The sequence below is a fragment of the Callionymus lyra genome, chromosome 6, assembly GCF_982586985.1.
Source record: "Callionymus lyra chromosome 6, fCalLyr1.hap1.1, whole genome shotgun sequence".
NCBI lineage: Eukaryota > Metazoa > Chordata > Actinopteri > Syngnathiformes > Callionymidae > Callionymus > Callionymus lyra.
In genome coordinates, this window is record NC_141823.1 from 8,229,252 (window position 1) to 8,242,569 (window position 13,318).

The 13,318-nt window shown below is 37.7% G+C and overlaps 1 protein-coding gene across 1 annotated transcript in view; it reads left to right on the top strand.

The window, feature by feature from the left end:
- The first annotated feature begins 528 nt into the window (after window positions 1–528).
- celf6 (CUGBP Elav-like family member 6) overlaps window positions 529–13,318 on the top strand; it is a 233,279-nt gene continuing 220,489 nt past the window's right edge. The window contains exon 1 of the mRNA XM_087793539.1: window positions 529–894. Coding sequence (XP_087649665.1) covers window positions 645–894 — 250 coding nt within the window. The 5' untranslated portion in view covers window positions 529–644. The remainder of the gene's footprint in view (window positions 895–13,318) is intronic.

A 13,318-nucleotide genomic window follows, 5' to 3' on the forward strand; every position in this document is an offset into this window, starting at 1 on the left:
AAGTGAACGTCGTTTTTCAAACACACACAAGGCACCAGTTTAGTACCGTTTACGTTTATGACTTCTTGAGTATGATGGGGGGGATGAGACACTTTGATATGGCGTGGAGAACCCATGGATGCGACGGAAGACCACGCCGTCACCCCCTTGTTTTCACCAAAAAAACGTCGCTAAAAAAACCATCAACTCTCATCCTCCCTCCGCTGCCAGAAACACAACATCACACACTCGGCCCCTTGTCCCGTCTCTCTCTCTCTCTCCCGGCTCTACGCAAATGTTTGCCTTCTGACTCTGCCCTGTGGGGCCCTCAGCCACGCTGTGCTGCCGTCGCCCGGGGGCCCCCTCGCTTGCTGGTTCATGCAAATGAGCGAGTGGGCGGGCTCCTAGTTTTTTTGGCAACTATAGAGGAGGGGCCGGGATGGCGGCGGCGGTGGCGTGGTTGGGTGGGTGGGTCGGGAATGGCAGTGGAATGGTTGGGTATAAGGAAAAAATAAATAAGAGTGAAGCCAAACAAGGACTGGGAGAGGAGAGAAAAGGGAGGGAAAAAAGCAAAAGGAGGAGGGGGTGTGCAGTGACTAGAGAGAGAGAGAGAGAGAGGAGAGAGAGGAGAGAGAGAGGGAGAGAGAGCAGCCCATTGAGGAAAGATGGCTACAGTCACTGCAAACGGAGTGCAGCAGGAGAATGGATTCAGCACCACGAACAGCGCCGGCAGGATGAACGGACTCACCATCGGTCAGAACACCATCCCCATGAAGGACCACGACGCCATCAAGCTTTTCATCGGCCAGATCCCCCGGAACCTGGAGGAAAAGGACCTGAAACCCCTCTTTGAGGAATTCGGAAAGATATACGAACTCACAGTACTGAAAGACAGATTCACGGGAATGCATAAAGGTGGGATCTTTTTCTCTTCACTTTTTTTTTCCAGCCTTTTTTTCATGTCAGGGAATGTTTGGGTTTATAGGGGGGGGGGGGACACAACACGTGGGGGGGTTGATCCGGGGGTCCACGTGAATACTACTTGCACCCCTTTGTGTGTTTACGTTGACTGTCCCGGTGTGAGTAGGCGGATCGCGCACGGGGTTGAAACATGTCAGCGGGAGAAACTACTACGTCGCTCCGTGGGCGTGTTGAGCCTTCATTGTCCCAGAGAAGTCCTGAACCCCAAAAACTGTCAGGGGTGTTTGGGACCAGGGTTCTGGTGCGGGGATCGATGCGTGTTTTTGTGCTCGGGAGTGTCGGGGAAAAAGGAGGGACTCTTGTTGCGCCGGAGATGTAGTTGCAGCAGCGACTCTGGGGAGGGAGTCACAGCAAGTTGTGACCATCGATGGAAAAATATTAGTTATTTAGGTCATCGCGTGTTTTTCTGTTCGACCAACCGGTGACTACATGTGAGTCTCTTGTTGAAAATACACTTGGAAATATTCAGCAGCATCGTCAGCATCACCGGTGACGATGTATCTGTAGGAATTTCCATATTTTATTGACTTGAAAACGCATTTTAATTAATGTATTAATACAAATGTAACTGTATTTTATCCACAGGAGAAGAATTCCTGTTTGAAATATTACTATAACTTCATATATAAAAACAATAAAATATATTTATATTACCCCTAAAATGATTATAATAAATAAAATAATGGATTTGTTGTCTCCCTTTAAAAAAAACGTATTATCAGTTAAATATGATTTGTTTTTCAATTTTTTATTTTTCCATTTATATTATTTCAATATTTTCATTAGGTTTTCATTAAATATATATCAATATATTGCATGTGCATTACAATAATGATCGTCTTGGTTGGTCATTCATATTTTTACTCTTTTTGCTGAATCTTTACACTATGTTTCATCATCTTTACCCTATATTTATTCATCTTTAAACTATATTTAATAATCTTTACACTAAATTTAATCATCTTAACACTATATTTAATCATCTTTACACTATATTTAATCATCTTTACACTATATTTAATAATCTTTACACTCAATTAAATCATCTTAACACTATATTTATTCATCTTAACACTGTATTTAATCATCTTTTACACGTTTATTTTACTTTATTAAAAAGAAAAATCACCTTTTTACATCCATTTATTCATCTGTTATGTTTTTAACATCAATATTAAAATAATATATATTCCATTCATTTTTTATTTGCAATATCAGCATTTTTTTTAACCAAATTACCCTGAGATCCACCTTTTAATCTCATTCCTGCATTAATTTCACTCGTCGTATTTAGGATAAGTTTGGTTTGAGAGTCGAGTGCTGAAGCTCATGAATATTTCTGAAATATCTCTTCGTCATCCGAGCAGAGTGGAGCTTATTTCACGGTGCAGTCTGAGCAGATCTCGTCGCTTTCTCCAGACGTTTATTGAATCTGAGAGATCCTCAGAAAAGGAGGTGGATTTTGTTCTTCTCTCTCCTTCGTCTCCTTCGTCCACGTTTCTTACGTTTCTCTCGTTTCTGGTGGTTTGAAACTTCAGATGTGTGTGTGTGTGTGTGTGTTAGTGTGTGTGTGTGTGTGTGTGTGTGTGCGTTTGTGTTGCTGCACAAACGTAGCAGTGTCGGTCTAAATGTGTGAATACACTGAGGTGTGAGTTTTGCTTGGTGAGTGTAGCTGTGTGTGTTTCAGTTAGTGTTTCAGTGTGTGTACATACAATGTTTCTTGCTCTTAATGTTTGTGTGTTTCTCGTTGTGTCTTTGGTTTGTTTTAGGGGTTAATTTTGTCTGCATGTAGGTTTTTGTGTTTCAGTGTGTATGTAGTCTTGTATTGTGTTAGTGAGTTACAGTAGTGTGTGTGTAGAAGTGTGTATTCAAGTTTGATTTTTATGTTGCTGTGAGTGTGTGTTTCAGTGGATGTAGATGCATGTTTTTGTGTGTGTATGAACATCATTGTGAGTCCATATTGAAACACAAATCAGTTCTTAAAGTTCGGCACACACTTGGTTCTGAATGTGAATGCATGCAGTTGTGTATCACTGTGTGTTTTTGTCATTTTATTTTGTTAAACATTTGGTTGTGCATATTTTTTTGCGTAAGGGAAAGGATTATGGGATAGAGATGTGTATATGTGTTACAGTGTTGATTTGTTGTGTGTGTTTTTTTGTTTTGTGTGTTGTTGTAAGGGATAAGATTATATGATATTTATGTGTATATGTGTTATAGTGTTGGTTTTGTTGTGTGTGTTTTTGTGTTTTGTGTGTTGATGTAAGGGATAAGATTATATGATATTTATGTGTATATGTGTTATAGTGTTGGTTTTGTTGTGTGTGTTTTTTTGTTTTGTGTGTTGTTGTAAAGGACAAGATGATGGGATATTGATGTCTATATGTGTTACAGTCTTGATTCGTTGTGTGTTTTTTGTTTTGTGTGCTGATGTACGGGACAGTATTTTGGGATAAAGATGTCTATGTGTTAAAGTGTTGATGTGGGTTCCAGTGTGTGTGTGTTTGTGCGTCCTGCTGGTTATTTGTGTCAATGTTTTTTTGTTTTTTTTCCAGTGTCTCTTAGTGCTGATATATGCGAGTCTCTGCAAGTGTGTAGTTGAAGTCCTGCTCCACCACCTGTTCCTGCAGCCCCTCCGTGGCTGGTTCTCCACCTGTTCCTCCTCTTTCCTCCCACGTCTGATGATCGATTAAAACAATATTTCAGATGTTCATGTTGTTTACACTCGTCCTCCATCATCCCTGAATGTCAGCGCTCCGCGGGTCCTGCCCGCCTTCAGGAAGGATAATCCTGTTCCCCTAAAAAAATCCCCGGTTCCGTCCAAGGCCACTCCCGTGTTTGCATACCGGCCCGCTTCATCCCGCCTGACATTCAGACTCACATTGGAAGCGCAGGCGTGCAGTTTTAATAAGATTCCGCAGACGCATTACAGCGATGAGTTTTTGTCTTCTTTCCCCCACGACCGGCCGCTCACCTGCAGCCGTGTTCCTGCCTCGCCCGCGTGTCGCTTCTCAGGAACACAAGTAGGGAAATGGGATTAGTGTCGTTAACAGACGGACGAGCAGGTTAAGTGCTTCATCAGATGTCAGTCAGACAGAGAGAGAGAGGGAGGCGGGACCGAGGACGCTTCCTCGGCTCCGCAAGGTGACATTCAAACTTTGGTCAAGATCGTTGATCAAACTTGGGTCGAACAGAAGAGTTTCTCAACTTGATTCCCTCGAAGAGTCACATTTTCTAGATGACTTTAGCAAAGACCTCTAAGTACAGACACCCTACAACTTTTTTAGTGCGTGCTCTGTTTTTATGAAGTCATGTTGAAAGAGCTCCTTGGCAGAGGTATGCAGCATCTCAGTGCTTTTCAGTTTAACCAACTATAGCACATTATTTCTTAAAATATATATCTATATTTCTAAATAGATGACTCAAAATGTAAAATAAACGTTATTAAATCATGAGTATATGTTACTTGTTTAACTGGTAGATTCATAACCAGCAAATTAACACAATCAAAAAGAACATTCTGCTCATGAAGAAACACAAAAAATATGATTTGAGTCTCTTCCAGTTGACTGAGCTTCTCACCCTATATCTAAGAGATTGCAGACATCCTACTACAAGTATCTGTCATTTCCTTCCTTGATTTATTGCGTTCTATATTTTTATATTTGAACTTTGTCATCCCTTGCACTTTGTTCCTTTATTTGTTCTTTTTTCTTGTTTTCATGAAACTATTAATGCCTGCTGTGAACTGGAAACCCAATTCCCCGAAGGAAATCTCAAAGGGATTAATAAAGTCTAATCTAATCTAATAGTCATCAATCAAAAGTAGTCATCTTGAATTAGCTCCTTGGCAGAGGTATGCACTATCTCTGTGCTAAATTATATACAAAATAAGTTTGTGTTCTGAATATACAACTAGAAATTCATACACTGATATTAAATGTATTAAAACTTTAAATAAAGTTAGAAATATGAAACTTGTTTTATTGATCAATTATTGCATATCTTACTTTGTTGAGATTCTTAATTAATGTTTTTACAAATATATTTATGTCTCTCTTTGGTTTAATCATGTCTTTTATAACCAGCAAATTAAAACAGAAACAGAAAACTTGCTCGAGACGAAGAAACTTGATTTTCTTAAAGAGTCGATGCAAGAGCAGATTTTCCAGGTTGAGTCCCTCCTGGATTACTGAGCTGCTGACCTCTGAGAGAGTTCATCCTTCAACTCGTATCAGAGATTTCTTTGCAGTAACTTTTTATGAAGTCGTGTTAATTGGGCTCCTTGGCAGATGTATGCAGTATCTCTATGTCTGAAGAACTTTTTTTTTTAGCAGAAAAGAGTTAAAATAGAAATTGATTTACTTGGAATTCAAAGTATGGAGGACAGTAACACTTAATTTAAACGTGAAATAAATGTTTATTTATATATTATGTATTTATTGTTATATATATATATATTTTTAATTTTTAAATTTAGATTTTGAATTGACATTTAGCTTGTGTAAATATATAAGTTAATATTTCTCAGTTGACTTTAGTAAAATAAGAAATACATTTTTTTTATTTTTTATTTACAGATTATTTGTTGATGCATTTTTTACAAAAATATTAGTAAACATTTTGTGTTAAACCGCTGCTTTGATCATGTGAAGAACTTTTACAATTAAAGCTCCATATCCAGCAAATTGACACAAAAAAAAAGTTGTTGATCTCAGTTTCTGATTCCCATCTTTACACTTTTCTTTCCCTCAATTACATGCATTTACAGGAAAACACACACAAGTAGCTTCTGCTTCTAAACCCCAGGTCACATGACCACTCAGTCTCACCACCAGTACAATCTCCATCAGATAACAAGTCGTCCCCATTAGCAGCCTCCAATCACGCGTCTGCTCTGAACCCCGAGCCGTCTAATGCTCGCTCGCTCTCCAAAGTCAAATAAGTTGTGGCTGTTGAGCAGGGATTCAGGAGATAGCAGCAGCTATTATGCCAGCCGCCCAGGAGGCAATCATTGTTGCAACTTTATCACACCTTTTTTTGTTATCGCTCAGAGTGACAAAAACAACATTATTTCGCTGCAGAGCGACAGAGCGTTGTGATCACGGAGCCCCTGAACATAAAGTTGTAACGTTCTAGTCACGACTTTAAATTTAGTCTTTGAGCAAATAGTTTAGATGTTCGACCGGGGAATCCAACTGAGGGATGGAGATCTTTTTTATTGGGTTCTTCTTTCACTCAAGAGGTAGAATCACTGCGAGAAATATACAGGGAGGTTGGCGACTGCTAAAGATGCAGATGTTTAAGATAAGATAAGGAACTGATTATGGGGTTGTTGGGTTTTTAAGATGCTTTTCCAGTTCAACCAACTATAGAACATCTTTCATAAAAATCTAAATAAATTTATATTAAAAATATATTTGTAATGTACTGGATAACAACTTACTTCTTTACTTGCTTCATTGCGCCCTTTATTTTTATGTACTCGTTTTAAATTACTGTAGCTCCTTGGCAGAGGTATGCAGTGTCTCAGTGCCTTTCCAATTTGACCATCTAAAACAACTTTTTTTTCTATATGAAAGTGAATTAATAAATAAAAACTACATTTGTGTTATGAATTTATAAAAAGATATTTATACACAGATATTTAAACTTTAAATAACGTTGGAATTGTAAAGTTGTTTTATTTATCAATTGTTGCCTTATTTTTTACTTTGTTGACATTCTGATATAATGTTTTTTTAAATATTTTTATGTCTTACTATGGTTTAATCATGGGAATTTTATACGTGTTGAGGAAGTACAGATGGAGGGAACGATGTATTTTATTTGGGCTAAATCATCAGTATGGATGGACAAAGATGAAAGGGAAGAAGAGAGTGCAGGGAGGGTGGAATGACGTTTAGTGTCTGTGATTAATGACGTGTGATTTTGGGAAGAGTCACAGTTGAACTTTTTATTTGGACTGAAAATAAGGGCAAGATCAGAATTGACTAGATCTGAGTTTTTTTTTGAGGATTTTGGGGAAGATTTTCCAGAAGATGGTTATAGTTTTGAAGAAAATACATTTTTTGTTTTTCCCATTTTGGATTCACGAATTTCACAATAAATGCTAACATATTAAAGCTAGCATGTTAGGATTAGGATGATGTTTGGGAAAGCATTTGAAAAATGTTATATTAATAACTTAAAATAAAATAAACTCTTTGTTTTTTCAAATCAAAAAGCAAATGATGAAGAAAATAAATGTATCTTGGATGAATATCCATTGTTTTCAGTTTTAATTAAATGTATTAACTGATGTATAAACGTTAATAATGTGTCAATTTGTGCTAAAATTGGCTGTTAAATAATATAATGTATATATTTTAGAAATCACAAATCTCCTTCCATCTATGTTGGCGTCATATAAAAAAGCAAGATTTAATTTCAATTGCTTTATTTATGGTTTATTTTTCATTATTATATAACTTGCATCTACATTCAAGGAGTTCTGACCAGTCGAAGGGACAGTTATTGTTTCGAATATTCTGATTTCATCTTATCAACACGAGCAGTACTATTGACACATCAACCGCAAACCCTCACAAAGTCCAGTAAGCAATGAATAACGACGCCAGAGACTATTTTAAATACTTTTATTCCACGTTCTGTTTCCTCCTTTTTTGCCGTGTCAGTCCAGCAGCTCTCTGGGCTGGTGCGATGACTCGGCAGTATTCGTCAGCGGTGCAGCCAGGTCGTGCTGTTTAACATCCATCATTTCACTGAGCACTACATTATCATAATACTTAGTGTCAGAGCCGGAGCGGCTGCATTGTTCAGACACGCTGAATGATGGTGGGGGGCAAATCTTTTGCTTGAGTAGCCTTATTTATCAATGCGTCGGATGCTGAGAGGAGGGACTCGGAGCTGCAGGAGGAAGAGATACAAAGAGATGTTAAATGTCCTCATCCATTCCGCCCTCCTCGACCGGTCACGCCGTGCATTTTGGCTATAAATAGAAAACCGAAATTGACATAAAAAAAACAACCCTCTTAGGCGTTTTTTTTGAAAGTGGGTCACTAATGCATCGTCGCAGAGGCTGAATTTGAAAACAATGAATACACAGTTTTTATTCAATGTGAACTTTAACCTGTTCAAACACATGTTCACTCCCACACAGAAGCTACATTGACCCTATTCCTATTTTCGGTTTTTATTTATTACTTCATGAATCATAGATTAAATGTTGGATGAGAAGTAATGCAGGTGATTTGATCGATTAAAGTTGAGGCCGCACTGAAACTATGAAGGACGATAAATGACATGAGTATAAATAAATGTATAAATACATAAATAAATAGAAGACAAAATGTATAAATACATAAATAAATACATGCTTAAATAAAGAAAAGTCAAAATGTAATGAGTAAATGTATAAATACATAGAAATAGCACCGTTTTTCGACAAAAATTAAATCATAAGTCATTAATTTATTTATAAATTTTGACATATTGATATTTATCCACACATTTATTTACCGTTTTGTTATTCATACAATAATACATTTGTTTTACTTATGTCATTTATTGTCCTTCATACAAAACAATGTTGAACCTGGGTCTGAAATTATTTGTTCAATTTAGGTACAAAAGAATAAATATGTTACTTAAAAAAATTAACTTAATTTGGATTTTTTTTTATATAATATTAACTGTTTCTGTGCAGCAATTTCTGCATGTGACGCAAAAAACTCTCTTGATCTCCCCTAGAAATTGCAAGAAGTCGACTTGACTTGTGATTCGCTTTGACAGTTTTGATCGAAAGACAAATACGTAAGATGATATTTCAGAGGCAAAACCAAATGGTTAGGGTTGTTTGTTTTTATTCAATTTTTAAAATAATTATATGACTTACATCTTTGTTTTACGCACATAAATTAATAATACCAAGGATTTCTAACAGTTAAAGGTTCAAAAGCTCCAGTAAGTAATGAAAAACAATGTTGGAAACGATTTCAAATACTTCCTGTTTACTTTCACCTTTTTTTTATCCTCCTTTTTCCATGTCAGTCCAGCAGCTTTTTCAGCTTAAAACAAATGTAACTGATCATGTGAGAATATATGATAAGAAATGATTAGAAAACTACTACTTTTGGGGTCATTCAATATGAAAATTGGCTGAATTAACTTGAAAAAAAAGTTTTTTTAATTGGCAGTTTTTACTCCACATCTAATGATGAACATTTAAAGTTTCATAACCGTTTGTCCTTTAAAAGATTTTTCAACTTTATTTGCCACTAAATGAACCTTAAATTTCAACATATTACTCAGATCATGTCACAGAGTTCAGTTCGGTTTCTTCTCAGACATCGTCCACGTATGTATTCTTTCATGTCTGATTCTTTTTGAGTTTCATCCAAACCGCGCCGAAGAAATTGGACGTTGATTGATTGACGGGCGACGTTGGCTTGAGTGACGGGTCTAGCTCAAGCCCACTGAGGGCCGCTTTGATCAATGGATGTGTTGTGGATCGGCGAGCGCTCCGAGCGGGATCCTCTCCGACGGATGGATGGACCAATAGGTGGCGAGACACCTGACGGGGCGACAGCGTGGTTCATATAAAAGAGACGGCGTCCCTCTTGTTGTTTTACCTCTAATTTCCCGGCATGTCTTTGCGCTGGAATACATTTGCATTTCCTTCCTCTAATAAACATACTTAGTTCAGACATGGGCGCGGAGAGGGAAGCAGCACAAATTGCTCATGATTCATGAATTCAGAGCTAATGGATTGAAATTTTATACAAATTTGCGGCAGAGTTATTTCAATTAAAGGTACCCGACGCCTCAAAAAACACAATTTTCTCTTAATGCCCGGATGCTTTCGATTGTGAGCGCATGCTAATTCATGTTTTAAAACAAATTGTTAGAGAGAGAGGTGGGGGGGGGGGGTTCTTTCTAGCAATTACCCAACACCGGGCTAACCAACTCGGAAGAGCATTTCTTAGCTTCACTTTCCCATTAAAACTTACGTTGAATCCGCTGCACTTTTGTCCTTGGCTGTAATTGTAGTGGAGTAAATTGTCTTTGATTACAGACGTATTATTTCTGTCCCACTTAACCTCCTCATCAAAGATGCCACCGCTACCTCGCCGCCAATCCCTCATCCTCGACGCTCGCCGCGAGCCCGTTTTTCCTTTTCTACCATTTGAATAATTGGGCAATTTTAACGTGAGATTAGTCTGACGAAGGTGCTCCTCGACCTGTGGGCGAGTTATCTTTGCCAAATCATTTCCTCTTTCATTATCGTTTTTTGGTTGTGTTTGTCTCCCGGAGCGCCGACGGCGAGGAAGAGAGAGAGAGACGTCGCTTTGAAAAGTTGGACGAGGATGAAGGTCTCGAGCTTTTCACCGTGGATTAAAATTAGATCTTTATTTTCTTTTTTTTGGGCAATCCTAATTTAAAAAAAAATAGAAATGGGCAGAAAAGTAGCTTTATCTGAGTTGCTTCAGCCAACTTGAACGTTCCTTGGAGGGGGGGCTTAACCATGGAGTGTGATGATTCACCAAGGTTAAAATAGACTTTGGAGAAAAAGCTTTTTTGAATTTGAGTTTAGATGATTTCCAGTTGTTGGACAATACATGCCTCACCGCAAGATGAACACAATACTATGATACCCTGTGATTGTCTTTATCGCTCTTTGACAATAAAAGCAAATAGTGCCATCTAGAGGCCCGTTTAAAAGAAAATTGAGACAATGTTTCATGATATAGCGTTTTAAAGCTGATGCTGTATCATGAAGCCATCGACCCACCAATAGCATCAGGTCCTACAATATAAGCTGAAAAAATCTGGACATTGCAATTGGCTAAAATAAACACATAGAATAAGTTATTGTCAATATCTAAAGTAGTTGAAAGTTCTAGTTGATCATCTCTCTTTAACAATACTGGTCATTTGAAAATACCCATTATATAATACAAAATATATATATATATATTACTGTTAAAACTAATTAACAATGTTTTCTTGATTTGCCAAAAAAAAACAAAAAACAAGATTAACATTTCGTCATCATAGATATCAAATGACTCCTGATCCTCTCAGAGTAACAAAAATGTATATGAGACAATGTCATGTACTGTACGCCAAAATTTTTCCTTCCATCTTTTTTATTTACTCATTTTGCTGCTAGAATCACTGCAACCATGCATGCACGATTACACATAAAGATGAAGTTTCTAATCACTAAAATTTGTTTGAAAGGTTTGAAAGAATCACTCTGGACTTATGTTTCTTCTGTGAACAAATGAAATACACTATCAAGGTACTTGTGTGGTCTCTTAATAAATGCACTTTTGAGCCTCATTTTTTAAATGTATGCATATTTTAAAGGTCATTTGAATAGAAAGCCCGAAAGACAGTGTGATATGTTCCCCTTTACTTTGCCCCTACAATTAAGTATTGATGATAATTAACTGTTACTTTTTAAAAACAGTCCAACAACGGGTGGCAGTTGAAATACCATGAAAAACAAACAGAATAATTGTGGAAAAATTGATTGAACCCAACATTTTCCCTTCCATAAGGTTAAAATGTGATTGGTACCAAACCTGTCCACATTTGACCACATGAACTGAGCTTGATATAATCTCGATACATATGTTTTATTTCTATTTTTCCAATATACAAGTAATTTCTTCTTCATGGCGTGACCGAAACACACCAAAAAAAACGATGCTACTTCATTGGCGAGTTGTAATTTTCCGTTTAAGAGCAGCCTCGGTATCAGCACGCTCTTGTTACGGTGCACATGTAATCTATACCTGTTAGTCAATTTACAAATTTTCTGCCGACAGCCCGAACCCGCTAGCAGCTGGTACATCCCTGTTATCTCGCCTCAAACTACATCACTGTGCGTGTCCGCTCATCTGTTACACAAATGGTTTTCTCAATCACTAACTCCTGTGGGCTTATCACGTCCCCTGAGTCAGCACAGTCGAGTGCAGGTATTTGCTAAAATACTGCAAAATTACCACTTCTGTGAGAACGCAGAGGGAGCCAGGAGGCTTTTTTTTTTCCTTCTTTCTTTTTTTTTTTCTGCCACAAATATATATTTGTTTTAGCATGAAAGCCAGCTCCACTTTGGAGAAGTTTAGAGAGAAAAAATACCCCAAATGTTTTGTATTGTTGGATTTTCGTGAGACTTTTTTGCGAACGGTTCCATTTAAACTTTCTAATGGATCGTCCTACACTAGTGACGGAAGTTTTTTTCTTTTTATTATTGTTTTTGTTGTTTATATTATTTGTATTCATTATTCATTATTTTTTAAAGATGTAATTTTATGGCAATGTCTCTTATTTCATATTATTCTATATGTATCCATCATTATTAATTTGGAATATTTTTATTTTAATCTTCTGTAAATCCACAGCAACAAATTCCATTGTCGTGTTTACAACACTGTTGATAAACGTTTCCAATTCCGATTAGAATTCTCATTATTATATAGTAATTACGTGTTATTTATTATGTATGCACTGTATATTTACTCTAAAACTGTAAACTCGCTGCTGTGAAAACACACAAGTCTCCTCTCTGGGACGAATAAAGTATTATCTTATCTTATAAACTACCAAGAATGGCATTTTAATTGAGCCATTAAAACAGTCGCATGCAGCGTCGGTATAAAATATTCCTTGACGATCCAAGACTCTGCTTGTTACTCATCACGACTATCATAGTTTTATTTTTTTATGACCCTTTAAAAATGCACTGTCAGACCAAACTTAAAAAAAAAGTACGATTTTGGTGGATAATAATGAGGCAAACTGTGGTACCGTGGTTGGAACTAAACAATCCAACACTTGCTAGTTTGGGTCACTTTGTTGCGATTGACTCGAGTCGATTACTTCGGGCCTGACGGACACTTCAACCGACACCTATTGTCGAGATGATCCTCCGGCCACGGACCGACTCCGGGGTCCCCCGAGCTCGTGTCCCGCTGGTTCGTGGTGCCAAAAAAAAAAGAAAAAAAAAGGATGAAGAGCATGTCCCCGGGCTCACGAAACCGCTGCGAGCTTTAGCGATCCGTCAGAGTCGCGACGGTGATTTTCCCTTCAGAGAAACTCTCGGCTTGTGGAGCAACATGAAGGTTGTCAGGTGGTGGTGGTGATGGGGGGGTTCTCCTGGCCAGGTGCCAGAGCATGCAGCTCAGTTTCGGGGGGATGATGGAAACTACATGCTTCACGCGGAGTGTCACCGGTGTGTGTTTTAGACGCCGTGTGTGCTCCTCTTCTTTCTTCTCCCTCGGGAATCCTTGGCAGGTGTGACATGTAGTAATGGGAAATTATGCCGCGCAGTGCAAATCCTCTTCTG